We start from the raw sequence: 15,788 nt of genomic DNA on the forward strand, positions 1-15,788 counted from the left end.
AGCACCCCAAACAGACCACACTATAAACTGCAAGCAAGCACACAACAAACAGACACCAAACAAATATTTGTGGGAACATTTTCTTTGGTTTCCATTTGCACGGTTTCCAAACTACAGTAGAACCTCAGTTATGAACAGCTTGGGAATGGAAGTTGTTCATAACTCTGAACAAAACCTTATGGTTTTTTCCCCAAAAGTTTATAACTGAACATCAACTTAATACAGCTTTGAAACTACTATGCAGAAGAAAAATGCTGCTAACCATATTAATTTAAATTATAAAAGCACAGAAACCATTTCCTTACCTTGTCAAATCTTTTTTTAAACTTACCCTTTTTTAAAGTGGTTTAACAGTACTGTACTGCATTTGTGCTTTTTGGGGGAGGGGAGGGTCTCTGCTGATGCCTGATCGCATACTTCTGGTTCCAAGTGAGATGTGTGGCTGACCAGTCAGTTTGTATCTCTGGTGTTTAATTCGGAGGTTCTACTGTACCTCAGATAACACTCTGCATATTTTTTTTTTTTTAAAATGCTGCTTCAAAATTAAGCAATCCTAAATCTCACGTGGCTTTGAAACTATGGCTCAAATCAGAAACGATCAACTTAGCAAAGATGAAGAACCTGGTCTGAGTTTCAAGTCTGGAATGGAACCATGTAAGCTTCATGGGATGTTGCTTACATTTTATAAATGTCTTCTGCATCCAGTTTCTGGCAAGCATCAGTGAGTTATGACTGATGGAATGTCACATAACACTAGATCACTTAATAATTTCCAGCAGCCAAGATAGCATGGCCAAGATGGAAAAGCTGTACAAAAAATATTTCAGTCCAGTCAAGTTGCTGTTTAAGATAAAAAGCAGTTTCAGAATACTAAATTATTTTGAGAAATTTAGAGATTAATTAGCACCTTAATAGCCCTTTAAAACCTAGACCTCTCCCTCTTTACCACTTATGGCCTGAATGGTGATCTTTTCTTCACGTCACAGAACAGAGCTGGTGCTAGCCCACTGGGGGCCCTAAGCAAGAATATTTAAGTCTTTTTGAGATAAATTTAGGAATTTTCTAAAAGTAAAGTTAAACTCTGAAGGCAAACTGACATTCTCTGTTTTTGTTTGCTTTCCCAAATTGATCAAACATACCACACACCCATAGTAACCCATGAAATAGCCCATGTTACTCAAGTTACTGTGAATCAATTGATATTTTTCACTCTGGTTTTAGTATTTGGAGCTCTAGGAGGACACTATTCATAATTCTGAAATCTACAAGTAACATCCACAAAAAATTAAATGGTACAAGTTGCCAAAATCTGCAATGAAGCCAATAACTTCAGCAGACATATGGGAACTGCAAAATCAGCAAGTGTATGTGTGTACTTTTTTTACAGAGTAATGTTTTTCAACAGCTTAAGTGTAGAACCGTGTACACCAGTATATAATTAATTATATGAAGTAGCTGCAACTGAAGATGCTAATCTCCAGATGAGACTGGGTTAAATCTGAATTTTTCATAATTCGTTCATAACTGGATTTTTAAATACTAATCACTATTTAAATTTAGAGTTGAGTTTATATTGTTGTTGCAAAGTATAAACACAAGATTACAGACATTTCTGTGGTTGACCCTGAAAGGCACAATAGGCAATCATTTCTATCAAAAGTATCAACTCATGCTCCTTTCTGCCTTTGAAACATTCTTTCTTCTCCCCTTTCCCCCCCCAGTTACTGAAATCTTAAATGTTCCCCCACAGTAACACAAAACAGTGCAACTCCACCAAAAATATTCTTAAAACATTCCTTTTTTTTTTTTAATCTGTTTAATGTGACCTGCACATCAGTAAGCATTCTGTTACCTAAAATTACATATTTTGGCCTGATCCTGCAATTAGATCTGCATAGGCTGAGCTCTGCACTCTCACTGAGCTCCAGTGATGTCCATTTATAAGGAGCAGTTTGTAATAGTGGCGGCCTTTATTTGTATATGTTGAGACTAAGGAAGATCTGATAACTGCCAGAATCATCTATTCTATCTCAGCTACTGAAGAGAATTTTTTAAAATAAAGTTGATTTGATTTAATGGTCTTCCATCTCCATGAATGACAAGAAAAATCTACTGATAGTTTTCATCACCTGCATGGAGGCCATTCATATTTTATACAATATATTCCTATGAAACAAAACACTTTATTTTAAAGCCCAATTACAGACAAGGAAGTTCTGCCTGCATTAAAAAAAGTGTAATTAAGCCCTAAAAGGGTTTCTTTAGGCCCCCGTCTAATAGCTCTGTTAGATGCCTATTCAGTTATTCATTTGGTGGTACTGAATGAGGTTTGACAGGCTCCAAGATTGAAAACATAAATTCATCTGGTTAAAAATTCCACCCCTTCCCCGTTAATCTTGTGTACTGTAAAAATAGAGAAGTTTCCCTGTCTCTGACTGTGCAATCTTGGGACAATCATTTGTTTCTGTGCCCCAGGTTTGTCTATTTAGAGGATTATGATAATTAGGTTCCTCACAAGCACTGTGATTCATAAGGATGTTTAGGTATTTTAATGAAAGGTGCTATATATGTAGTGGGGGAAAAAACATCAAAAAAACCCAATGGTTTGCATTTTTAAGAGAACGCAACACTTTTTAATAAAGTAAATACAACATTGTAAGCTTTGTTGGAACTTCAGCCTACTGAATTTAGAACTCAATACAATAGGGATTACATCTCTTCTACACATCAAAATGAAATTTCCAAAAATGGTAATACACACCCCAAAAGAGGTTCACAAATTATACAGTGATTAGCTGTGAAGTAATTGTTGACTCACCATTTCTTCGGTTTTGATAGTGGTTTGTATTTGCTGAATTTTACACGCCACTCCAAGACCTCCTTACAGTGCTGACACACTCCATCATGAAGCTTTGCATTGATTTTCTAAAAAAAAAAAAAAAAAATTGTGCTTGAAGTGTCATCTTTTATAAATCAACCAATTAGCAACTATTCAGCAGTTTAGTTTAAAAAAAAAAAAAAGTGCACCTCTTATGAAGTAATTCCATGATCTTTTGATATCATGCAGCTAGAGTACTGGGGGAAAGATGTATTCTAATGGCAGTGCAAGAACAATGAGTTCATCTGTTTATCTACCTGTTCTTATGTTAGTAATAAAGATACTGAACACTTCCAAGCATTCCTAAAAATCAACAGAAGTAAGCGTTGCTAGACTACATCCATTCAAAGAGTGAAATGCATGTTTGTTTAGTATGGAAATGGATTTTGAGACAGCAGCTTTGCTCACTGAAGACGGGTTACAAGTTTAATACCTATAATTTACAATATATTGGGCTTTAGCAATGATGATGTATATTAAGTGGGTAGCCTTGGACTTTTCTAAAAGCACAGAGGAAATGGAAGTGCCACATCTTATACCATCAGGAGGACACTTAATGTCTTCCATACCATGAACTAAGTTCCTTCTGCTTTCCCTCAATTTCTTTTTAAAGAAAGAGAAAATATGATCAGTTGAACTAGAGAAGTGTTTCCATGATGAGGGAAAGCTTAGTATAGGTACATTTTTGCCTCCCCCGCCGCCCCAAAAAGTCGTCCTATTCTCTGAATTAGATGAGAATACTGTACACATGAAAAAAATCACTAGTTGCACTAGAAACTAGTTATCCAGGGAATAGGGAACCTTGGTTTCCTTAAACAATCCTCCTTTCTTAGGGCATAGCTACACTTGCAGGTGTAGAGCGCTTTAGTTAAACCAGCCTTCGTAGAGCACAGTAGGGAAAGCGCTGTAGTCTGTCCACACTGACGGTGTGGCCACATTAGCAGCTCCTGCAACCGCCACAGAGAGCAGTGCATTGTGGCTGCAACGTGCTTTTCAAATGGGTGGGGTGGGGTGGAGTATGACAGGGAGTGTTGTGTGAATGTGGGGGGAAAGGGGTTTTTTGGGGGGCTGAGAGCATGTCTGCATGCTGTCTTGTAAGTTCAGACAGCAGCAGACCTCCCCTTCCCCCCCCCCCCCCAGCATTTCACAGTAATGGTTGCTTTGTCTCAGAGCAGATAAGCATGCTAGCTGTCAAACAGAGCTTTCAAAGGGCATATCCAAAACAATGACAATCTTCCATACCTACCTACTTAAGATAGATGTAATTGTTAAGAGTGCAAAGAAGTAGTTTCCTTAGTATAGGTTCTTAAATCTTTTAATAAGCCTCAGGCTGAGTGCATGTCCATTTTATCTACTGAATCTTCAAACTTTCAGGAATACCAACTCTAATTTCTCTGACCACCTTAGCCATTTTTATTCTACCTGAATACAAGAAGCTTGCGTTCCTTCCCACCTGATTTAAGCCCAATCAATTTACTTAGCAGTTTAGAATATTTTTGCAAATATTCTACACTATAACAACCTCTACCTCTTTAGTGACAATTTTTCCCACAGTCCTACAGACAAGTTGAGAAATAAGACTTACTGCTATTTCCCTTCGGCCTTCCGTTGCAACTGACAAAAACTGGAGAGTAGATTTTTGGGAAGGAGTATTCTATTACTACTCATATCTCCTCTGATGGGTACAATCCTTGGCTCCCGCACACATCACAGATGTGACCTAGAGACCCTACCCTTACCTTCATCTCCTCCTTTTGCCTGAGGCCTTATTTACTTTGGGAAATTTGTGCACATGGTGATTGTTTTGGACTGGGACAGCTCCACCAGCAGTAAAAGTAATGGAAACAAATATAGACAAGAAGCTAATGCTTTTAGTCACCATGACATCTAATCCTACTCTGTACCACTGAAGAATATCTATTGCTACTAATGCCCCCTCAAAACACAACAAAAAAACCACCCTAAGTTTTCCAGGGTGGAGGCCCCCTGAAAGTTGTCTTAGAATCCCTCTGGTAATCAGCCATACAGACCTTTTCAAGGAAAACCTACCATTGGTGGGAGGGGAAGCTACCAAGCTACTGAAGCTTCACAAGTACTTTGCAGCTGCATAAACGAGAAAAAAACAAAAGGGGAAAGGATTCTTATTTAAACTTAAAATTTAAAGAAAAGTATCTGACCAAAGGGGACTTATCTACCAGATGTGGGATTCAGGAGAGAAATCAAATCTGGGCCAGCAAGTTCTTTTCCCACCTTTGTTCCTTGAAGAGCTTCTAGTATCTACCCCCTTTATTAAAAAAACCCAAAAACCTGTCACCATGTTTTACTGGCATCACAAGTCGTACAAAGCATTTTCTTTGTCAAGAATACTTATTCTTATTTGTTTTTTTAATTTATTAAACAGAACATATGAGGTTTGCCTCCTAGGAGTCATTAAGAAGGGTAATGAACTGGCGATGGAATACGTACTTCTAGTTGGAAGGCCCCCCCCCCCCCCTTTTTTTTTTTTAAAAAAACTAGGTTTAGAGTAGAGCCAAAAGTTAAAAAGAAACCAAACCTGGAAAGCCAGAACTGCTTCAGAAAACAAAATGGAGGATCATTAATAATTATAGCCATTTCAGACATCCAAATATCTGATCATAGCGATGAATCCTCTGAGAATTCATCTACAAAACGTACAATAGTTGATTTAAGATGTGTGAAGTAACTAAGCCTAAAAATCTCACAGTAAAATAAGAAAAAGCAGTGATATTAACAGATTTTTTGGCATACTTTCTACAGGTATAACTAATTACAAAGAGGCATAGTACAAGACATTCAAAAAAACAGCATAACTGACGAGTGTTGACTGCATCAATAGAGATGCTTACATAAAAGTGTAGTAAAAAATTAGATCAATGATAAGTACAAATACTTTTTTCAGTGGAAAAGAAACCACTAGCCTTTTCATTTGCAAGTGTTAAAACAATCTTAACTGGAGCAAAGAGTGTGTGTGTGGGGGGGGGGGGGGGGCCTATAAAAAGTGTGTTGGAGAGACATTCTGCAGACTAAAAATTACTCAAATTGTCTGAATAGATCTCTTAGTGTTGAGAGATGTTTAAAAATCTGAAGTGGCCTACTAGTACACATCAAGAAGATTTACTAATTAATAACAAAACTAATTGTAGTCTGAAAGGAAAACTGCAGTAATTAGTTACACTACATATAAACAAGCATGTATTTTTTACTATAACAAATACACATTCAAAAACTAAGGCTGAGATTTCCAAAGGAGCTTAAGGGAATTAGATGACTTATGTCAACAGCAGTTTCACCATTCTCTTTAATAGAACTGCAACTAACCCTTATTTTCTTAACATGGAATATATTTGTATTTAAGTATATAGTCTATACAATGACTTTTAAAATCTAGATTTCTGAAGAAGCAGTTTATCTATCTTCATTCTACAATTACTTAACTTTCCACCTTAATACAGTAAACACAAAAACTTGGTCTCAAAATAGAGTGGGGTTTTTATTCTAAACTAATTATTATAGGTGGTGCAGGCAGCACCACCTAAAGTCAAGTTTGCCTGAAACTTTGCATTATAAGATCTAGCTTTCAGTGCTTACAACTTTGCCAAACAAACCGACAAGTCTGATGTTTTCTATGCTGAGCGTCTGCCTAAGGCAGAATCTTTTTTGGAAAAGTTTCAACTAAGAGTTCAGCCATTTCTATATAATATTTAGGGAAAAACAATATTCAATCCATGTTTTTTATTGCCAACCCATTTCATTGAGAAGCTGTAGTGCCTTCATTCTTTGGAGCATGTAAACAAAATTTGGCAGGGGGTTGCCCTGCTGTCAGGGATGACTTTTGCTATCCTTATGAAAAGTTGTCCAAATTTTGCCAAGTGATAAACCTTTGAAAAATCACTGTTCACAAGTGCTCAGCAGACACTTGTTAGAATTTGGCAGTTAAATTCTCAGAAGATTCTAGCTGCCATGAGAACACTCCATCTTTTCACTTGAGCTGTGTGCCAACCGCACAGTGCGTGCACCATCCCCACACAGTGACTGAGCATGCTCCATCTCAGAGCCACAGGGAAAATCCTTCTCAGGCCCTGCAATTGCGGCTCCTGGCTGCTGGGGGCCAGCATGGTACCAGGCACTGAAACTGAGAGCACTGATACTGTCCCACCTGTGCTCTTAATGCTTCTGCTGGAGCCCAGGCAGCATGGAGAAGGAGGAAGATTCAACTGCAGAGGGGGAAAATATATCATGTGATCATGTAATTGAAGATTGTCATAATAGTACATATGTAGAAGGGAGATAAATTGAAATTGCATAGGCAGCCTTAATTTTGGTTTTTCCTAACTGTTGAGTGCTTGGCCTTGCAAACGTAATATTCCTTTAACACTTTTTATAATGTAATCAGATATTCCAGGTATCACCACAGCATAAACATCCTAGCACCCTTCTGGATTTGTGAAGAAAACTTTACTTTAGCCACCATGCTTTTAAAGGCACCTTTAGGTATGTGCCTTTTCTGTATGCTAATTTACAGTGTAATAATTTAAAAAAAACAGCACTCTGGGATAAAGTACTAAAATATGGACCCTTCCCTTTAAAACAGACCATTCTGAAAATGACCAATTTGTTTTCAGCTAAGACTCCTTTTCCTGTTCTCTCAACCATACTCATTTAGGATAAATGAATTGCAAAACTTAGTACTGTAGTCTGAGTTAAAATTTAAAGCCCTGCAAACCAGTGCATACTAGTTTCTCTTCTCCTCCCCCCCAACATACTGCTGAAGCAATATGCAGTAATTTGTATTCCTAAGAGCATTTTAGTATCATTAGCCTTTTTAATAGGTTACGGGAGGTACAACACGACACTTCTGAGTTGAAGGAAGCTCATTATTGTTAAGCCGTGTACTTTTTAAAAAGGAGTCAGCTTCCCTTACAGATACTTCACTAATTTCCAATGATACACTGTGACTGATACTGGAGAAGGAAACATTTATTACTGGAGTGATAACCAAGATAGGATCAGCAATGTGTAATGTACTCGGAATGCAAGGGGCCATACCCAAGAGAATTGCAATGCATGTAATAATGCTGAAGAACACATACTTTTCCATGTACTAGTTGGAAATAATTCATAATTGATAGATAAATACCTGTTTGTGAAGCTATGAGAAATCCTGAGTTCATTTTAATGGAGACATAAAGCTCTGAACACTATAATTATCAGACAAAAGAATGATGCTCATTTCCTGTTGGCAGTAGGTTTCCTGTACTAGCCCTGTTCCTGCAGAAACCAACTGGCATACAGCAATGAAAGCAATCAGCATATTGTATATTTTTCAGTTCTGAGGTATGTTAGTTTTAAACAAGTATCACAGGAACATCAATTAAAGATAAATGCTCTTTTTCCCCCCATCCTACCCAATCCCTCTACTTCCTTAGTTGGTGCCCAGCCCTGCCCATATTAGTCATAGTTTAAACTTTTCCTTTTTACTCTGAAACTCCAAAGTTCACCTTAAGTTAAGATCAGGTGACTGGCTCACATGACAAAAAAGCTATGACTCATATGCCCAGTCTTCTACATTTCCAGCAACATATGCTTGAATAATATGAAACTACAGAGCTCCCATCTGAGGTCCTCTCCCACAAAGACATGCACTGAGTAGTACCAGTGACTTTTATTTAAAATGAACAGTACACGTGAGAACCTTTAATACAGGGTAATATAAATGTAATGCAATTGAATTTTGTTTTGCAGCAAATCACTTTACAATTTGAAGAACTAGTCCAATTTCTTAATAGCTAAAGTATAATTAACATTTGTTTAATTACCTTGTCTTCATTGGCATAATTAGTATTGAGTTATATTTGAAGATTCCTTTTTCTTTTGGATTTAAGATTGGCATTCAACATGTGTGTGTGATTGCTGACATTTTGATACTCAATTCAAAGCTTAAAAAAAAAAATCTGAAAAACTGACCTATCAATAACCATTAACAATTTTCAAATAAATATTTTTAGTCAACTTATGATAAAATGCTATGGAAATAAATGCATAATGCCTAAACAAGAAAGTAATTTTATCATCTTGGGTCCCGAAAACACAATACCACAATTTAAAATTTTTTTAAAGAGAGTAGAGCAGATTTAAAGAGTAGAAGTATTTAAAGAGTAGGAATAGGGGCAGGAAAATGTTTTAAACAGACCGAGCAGTGCAAGTGGAAACCCCTACCAGACCTATAGTGAAACACATGAATAAAGAGAAGAGACCTGTATTATAAAACCAAAATGAGCCCACAGATATGTAGCTGGATTTGCCGTCAGTGGAAGGGAGAAACAATCCAGAGTTTTGAAAACCAAAAGGGCAATTTCAAATCAGATACAGAAATGGAAGAGAATAGCAGTTTGCCTGCTCCTCTGCAACAGAGGCTGTTGCAGAATGCCTGTAAGCCTGTCTGTCCCCTGTCCTCTGATGCCTTGCCAGCATCTCCTATGCCATTCCAACCTGTGGTGTTTGTGCAGCAGACAAAGTGAAATGTAGTAATCAGTCAGAGGGCTGGGTTGGGTGGAACCACAAGAGAGCTAAACATGTGGGAGTAGCTGCCAGCTATTGTATGTGTTATTTATAGGGCTTCTGGCTTTCCAGGTTTGTTAGTTTCACTTTTGGGGGGTTATTTTTTTTTTTTTTTAGCAATTTTGAAGTTTTCTGTAGATGTCCAAAAATCAGAGGGTTTTGGAGCTCTTTTGTATACTGTATTGAGTAATGTCTTTGTAATGTCCTCTTGTGTGCTTGAAACAATAGTAATGTTAAAACAGCACTATGTTGAAGTGCATTTGGGAATCTCTACTGTGCACCAGCAGGGTCTACAGAGACCAACTAATATGCAACACATTTAGTGTGCTTTAGAAATCACATCTCTAGTCCATGTTATGACTCTATACATTACTTGTATCTAGAGCTTGTCTACACATAACCATTTCTGGTGTTTATTGGATAAACACCAATTTTTGTTTGTATGGAGGATTTTTATCAGGTACAACCAAAAATCAGAAGCCCCCGTTATAGTCAATGTATAAGAATTTAACCAGCCAAAAATTACCACATTGTCAAGTGTGAGGTTTTATTTTATTTTTTTTTTACATCTAGACTGTAACATGGGAATATTTTTAGTTTTTTCTATTAAGGGGTCTTTTTTGGCTAAAAACATAATCCAGGTGAAGACCTAAGTGATGCTGCTAAAAACAAAAAATTCTGGAGCTGTGACCTTGCTGTCTGTCTACTGAGGGCATCTAACTCATGCTGGCCTTCATCAATGCAGAGAAGCAGTGAGCATGGAATAACTTCTTCCATTTTCAATTGTTTGTTTACTCAGTTATTCTATTAAAACGGGGTTGAATGCAATTCACATTTGTGCATTGTTTATTGATCAACAAAGGCAGGAATGAACATCGTTTGGTACTTTAATAATCTTATAGGCAGCCAGTGGAGCTTGTAATGGATTAAAACTCCCAATGGCTTCATACACATTCATGAACCAGAAAGACAGGTTGCAGTGGCCCTGTGAGTATAGCTAACTGGTCCGTGTCAGTTTCTCAGAGCAGGAAACAACATTTGCAATGTAGTAGTCACCAGCTAAAGAACGCTCTGGCAGAGGTGATTAGACTGATCCCACCCATAACTGTGTTCAAACAAAACAATCTTTTGATAATGTTTTCACCCCGGGGAAGGCCTTATCTATTACCTTCCACAGTGACTCAATGTGGAAATTATGAAAGGGGGGCGGGAAAGAGAGAGAAGAAACATCAAGAGGAGGAGGAAGAGTGGATTAACACAGGCACATCTCTTTGGAAAAAGTGTGGAGACACTGAAATTATAGCCCTCTTTGGGGTACACTCCCTATTTTATTATAGCAAGTAGATATTCTGGGGATACCCTTTTAAACTTTAAGGACGTTGCTCTTCATTCTAAAGAGTACAACTGAAAGTTGTTGGGGGCAGGCATTCTTGAAGTGCACTACAAAATGCTGATCTGAGATTGGGTGCAGTGGCAAGGAACACTGTCAGTATGCATTAATCTCAGGTAGCTGTTTGACATGTCAGGTATGCGTTATAAGAGGTAATGTACTTGTTGCTATGCAAAATTCAGTTTAACCTTTTGTTTTTACATCTAGCAATGGTTCCCATGATACATAACAGAAGTTGATATCACAACAGAGACCACAACCTATTCCCAAGCGCCTCTCTCCTATGCCACTTTAACCAATGACTTCAAACTAACATCCTGTACTCTACTAAAACTCACAAAAGGCACACTAACAGCCCTACCCTTCATAATTAAAATACATGTGACAGCTATAAAGGTCTTCTATATAAAGATACACACACACACACACACCCCCCCTAAAATTTCACTACAAAACCTGCAGACTCAGGATAAAGAGTCAGTCCACAACAACAACAAAAATTGTACAGCAGTGACAAACTCTCAATATGTAAACACAGAATGTGACTGTATACACTATACAAACTACTCCAGTTAAAATAACTTCTTACTTGTCAGCGTTACAGGTGGCAGTTGTCCAAGTGCAAACAGATCCCATGTCAATGTAAGGTACTAATAACAGATAATAAAGGGCACCAAATCAGATCACATCTAGTGAGAGCACAATTCTTTATAAAATGACAGGCAAGATTTGGGTCCTGATCCTGCAATTGGCTCCATGCAGGCAAACTTCTGGCCCCACGGGCAGGTACCCAGTTGAATAGGTGGGGTTTTATTTAGCACCCAATAGGAACTATATAATTATAATAATTAATATAATTAAACAGGTAATGCCAATAGCATTTATTTTTCACAAACATATCCTAAAATATATTGTCTAGCATCTGCAAGTTTTATGGGAAAACTTTTAAGTACATGTTAAATGAACATTACATCCATACAAATTCCTATAAAGTCAAATGTGTTACTAGAAATGGTGACCTCAGTAATATTCATGTAACCAATATTGTCATCTAGCTACAAATACATGTAGTACACTTATTTATTGACTCAGCTCATAAAATCTCTATCAAGCTAGCATTAAGATATTCAAAGGCAAGATACAATATTTCAAAAGGTCCTAGCAATGGTTGCATGAAGTGTCTAATTTTGTGTGATTGATACAATAGATGAAGCACAGAATTCTATCCTTGGAACCACATCAGTAGAATAGTGTTTGCATAGATGCAATGTCAACTTCAGAGATGGAAGTGAGATTCTGTATGTTGAAGACATTTCCTAATCCCATCTTGCAAAAAAAATTATACCAATTCCAGAATATAAATACAAAGCAATTCAAAGGTTCTGAACTTATACACCTCTACCTCGATATAACGCTGTTCTCGGGAACCAAAAAATCTTACCGTGTTATAGGTGAAACCGCGTTATATTGAACTTGCTTTGATCCACCGGAGTGCACAGCCCCGCCCCCCTGGAGCACTGCTTTACCGCGTTATATCCGAATTTGTGTTATATTGGGTCGTGTTATAGCAAGGTAGTGGTGTACTTCAAAATACCACAAGTACACAACTGCACAAAGCAGGGCAGTTGCATTTGGGGTTCTGATAAGGGACTTTAGCTCAAACTGTGAGGTCCCAAATGAACTATGTTTGCTTATCTATTCTGATTAGCTCCCAGTGGCCGTGGTTCGCCGTTCCCGGCCAATGGGAGCTGCGGGAAGCGGTGCGGGCTGGAGCAGCAGGAGCAGAGGTGCCTCTCCCCCAGCCCCAGGGCAGCCTCCACCCTAAACTCCCATCCCTGACCCTGCCCCAGAGCCCTCACCCCTCCCCAACCCTCTGCCCCAGCCCTGAGCCTCCTCCTACACTCTGAACCCCTCAGCCCCAGCCCCCCGCCACACATCACCTCCATATTGGTGCACATAACAAAATTCATTCCGCACATGGATGTAAAAAATTAGAGGGACCATTGTGACACAATGGCAAACTCCACTTAGTGTATTGATATTGCCTCATTTCTACCCACAGTGAAATATTCTTAAACAGTTTGATGCAGTTCTCAAGGTCTTCCTGACAGTTACTGGTTGCATTTGTCGGAGAAAAACAGAGTTCTCACTCTCAGGTTGGGTGCAGCAAGTCAGATACTTTATTATCTCTAGCAATTGCGTGGAGAGAGAGAGCTAAACAGGTCTCTCTACAGGTAAACAATTACAGCAAGCATTTATACCTTTTGTTACATACAATAATAAGCAACAGCTGCATTTTCTTTATACATAGGTCATCCTGATATCTTATTTTTCTCACCTCTATTTAGACTATAGTCTACATTCCATACTTATCTAACACAAGGTCGCAACAACTTCTCACACAGTTCTTTCCCACTTGCCTCACAATCCTCGCTTCTACAAAACTCGCATTATTAGGGTTACAGCTAACCTGACTCTTGCTCACAGAGGGGACTGTTTGCATTGAAATCCCCTTCAAATCCTTGTCAGTTCTTTCTCTATTTCCACACACACTCCCTTTTGTGCTTCTAGCACAACATCCTTAAACCTCCATTTGCATCAAGCCTTGGATTTCAGATTCTATATCAAATGCTTCAACCTTAGGGGTTTTGACTGGATGCAATGACAACGCATGATTAGCATGGACATGAAAGGTATTACTATTATTACATCCTTTACAACAACAATAACAATCCTAAACTAAATAACAATACAAGCAGTAACATTCCCATGGCAATAATATGATGGGGTTATTGTACAGTTTTAGTCACAAAGCACAATACATCATACTTAGTACATAAAGTAGACACTCTATAAGCTGTATGAAAGGCATTCTTTTCAACTTGATATATATTTTGAAGCATATGAATTTGCCCTTGTAATTCAGAGATTCTTTGAACCTCTGGTAATAGTGAAAGCAAATTTTGAAACCGATCAAGTACTAAACTAGTCCAATTAAAGGGTATCTGAAACCTAAGGGCTACTCGTAAAAGTTTATCCGCAGGCCAGTAAATAATATGATTGCCTGCAGCAGTAGTGAGATTAAAATGTATATCTCGCAACGTGGTGGCTTCAACATACACACAGCTATCATTAGCTTGGAAAAGTAGGTGTCCTGTCAGGGTAGTTCCTTGTCCCCTACCCTCCCAGCAAACATTGTCATGAACAGTGACAACTTCCCCTGGCTTCAGTTTACGTATACACTGAAGCTGCGGAGGTTCTAACGGCCAAAATGTCCATTGACTCCCTAACCCCATCCAAATGTCGGGTTATTCCAGGAGCACTGACTAGAAATCGATTAGGCATACCAGGTAGTCTAATTTCCCAAATTTCTCAGTGAACTACCCAATCCCACATGCATCCTCCCCACAGACCCGGCAGGATTCGGTATGTGGGAGCCCACACCCCACTAACCGGTCCGTATGCTTGGAAGGAGCACTGTGAACGTCCGCACTTCCACCCAGAAAATCTCCAAGTATGTCTCCATGGCCACAGATCAGATGGTACTCCTGAAGTGTCTGTAAGGGCAGTGGGCCACACTGGTACTCGAGAACTCCGAATGGCCATTAGCTGGTCATTCAGGAAATCTTAAATTTCTGAACATGCCAAATCCCACTGCAGTGCCTTCCCAGCCTCAGTGATATTCAATACCATCTCTGTCAACAGCTTCTGGGTCATAGAACTAAGGGCGGAAATAACATGGAACTCACCAACTTCAGCCTGTACTTGGGTTAGCTGTGCTCCAGTGATAAGGCCTGTGGCTCTCTCTAATTGTCCTAATTTCTTGTCACGTTCTTGGCTTTTAAAAATATTCCAAATTGCTGCTACACTATTGGCACCATCCCATAGGGATCTGGCCAAGTCCCTCTTCTTTCTAGAGGAAATAACCCAGGCCCTCTGCTGTGCTAATCTAATGGCAGCCCCGCCGTGAGCAATTTGGGTATGTAGAGGTGATCTGGAAACTGGATAAGGGCAATGTAAATTTGACAGTCCCTAGTGTAGTATTAATCACAGTCCATCGATATCCTAATGCATCTCTCTTGGGTGTAGTACTATATCACATCTGTTATACACCTTTATATGCCTTCCGAGAGGCATTAACATTAATGGCATAAGAGGGGGTATATTGCAATAGAGTACAGGTTACATTATTAGTTACTGGAATAACTTCAATATAGGTAAAATTTCCGGTGGCAGAACAAACTCTTTGGGTATTTGTTTGATTATTCACTAATTGGGTGAACAAATAACAATAATGGCCTCTTTCATCTAACACATTGCAAACTCCAGGAACAGCCATCATATCTACTTCTCTATAGAAACCATCAATTACAGATTCTTGGGGTTCATTTGTAGTAATATATTTCTATCTCCACCGACCCATTTGTTTTCCACTCAATTGTTCACTCATACGAACTATTCTGAACCTTAAAGAATAATCTTTTTGAATCTTTCGTAGCAGCAAGGCGTTTTTGGTATTCATCAGCTAGAAGCCAATTAGGGAGGCCAGTGCATTCTGAAGGTACTTGCCCATAAGCACAGTTTGCAGCCCCTGGGATAAACCTACCCCACCATTTAATTCCACATTCCCAAGAAAAAAGCCCGCAATTCCCTCCCTGCCAATGTATAATGCTCCGTTTCTTCCACCAGGGCAATTCTTAATGTCTTCTGTAGTCAGGTCATCTCACGGATTGGTAATTGGTTAAAAGACAGGAAACAAAGGGAAGGAATAAATAGTCAGTTTTCAGTATGGAGAGAGGTAAATAGTGGTGTCCCCCAGAGGTCTGTAGTGGGACCAGTCCTATTCAACATATTCATAAATGATCTGGACAAAGGGGTAAACATTGAGTTGGCAAAATTTACAGATAGAAAACTACTCAAAGTTGGCACTGCAAAGAGCTA

At 38.6% G+C, this 15,788-nt stretch overlaps 1 protein-coding gene across 2 annotated transcripts in view; it reads right to left on the minus strand.

Annotated features, from left to right (window-relative positions):
- CUNH9orf85 (chromosome unknown C9orf85 homolog) overlaps positions 1-15,788 on the minus strand; it is a 30,537-nt gene that overhangs the window by 4,411 nt on the left and 10,338 nt on the right. The window contains exons 2-3 of one of the 2 annotated variants that reach the window (XM_024211025.3): positions 4,928-4,981; positions 2,819-2,925 (exon numbers count right to left, since the gene is read on the minus strand). In XM_024211025.3, coding sequence (XP_024066793.1) covers positions 2,819-2,925; positions 4,928-4,930 — 110 coding nt within the window. In that variant the 5' untranslated portion in view covers positions 4,931-4,981. The remainder of the gene's footprint in view (positions 1-2,818; positions 2,926-4,927; positions 4,982-15,788) is intronic. The other variant, XM_024211024.3, reaches the window with a different exon arrangement.

Source organism: Terrapene carolina, unplaced genomic scaffold (assembly GCF_002925995.2).
Source record: "Terrapene carolina triunguis isolate 2854851 unplaced genomic scaffold, T_m_triunguis-2.0 Scaffold113, whole genome shotgun sequence".
Classification (NCBI taxonomy): domain Eukaryota; kingdom Metazoa; phylum Chordata; order Testudines; family Emydidae; genus Terrapene; species Terrapene triunguis.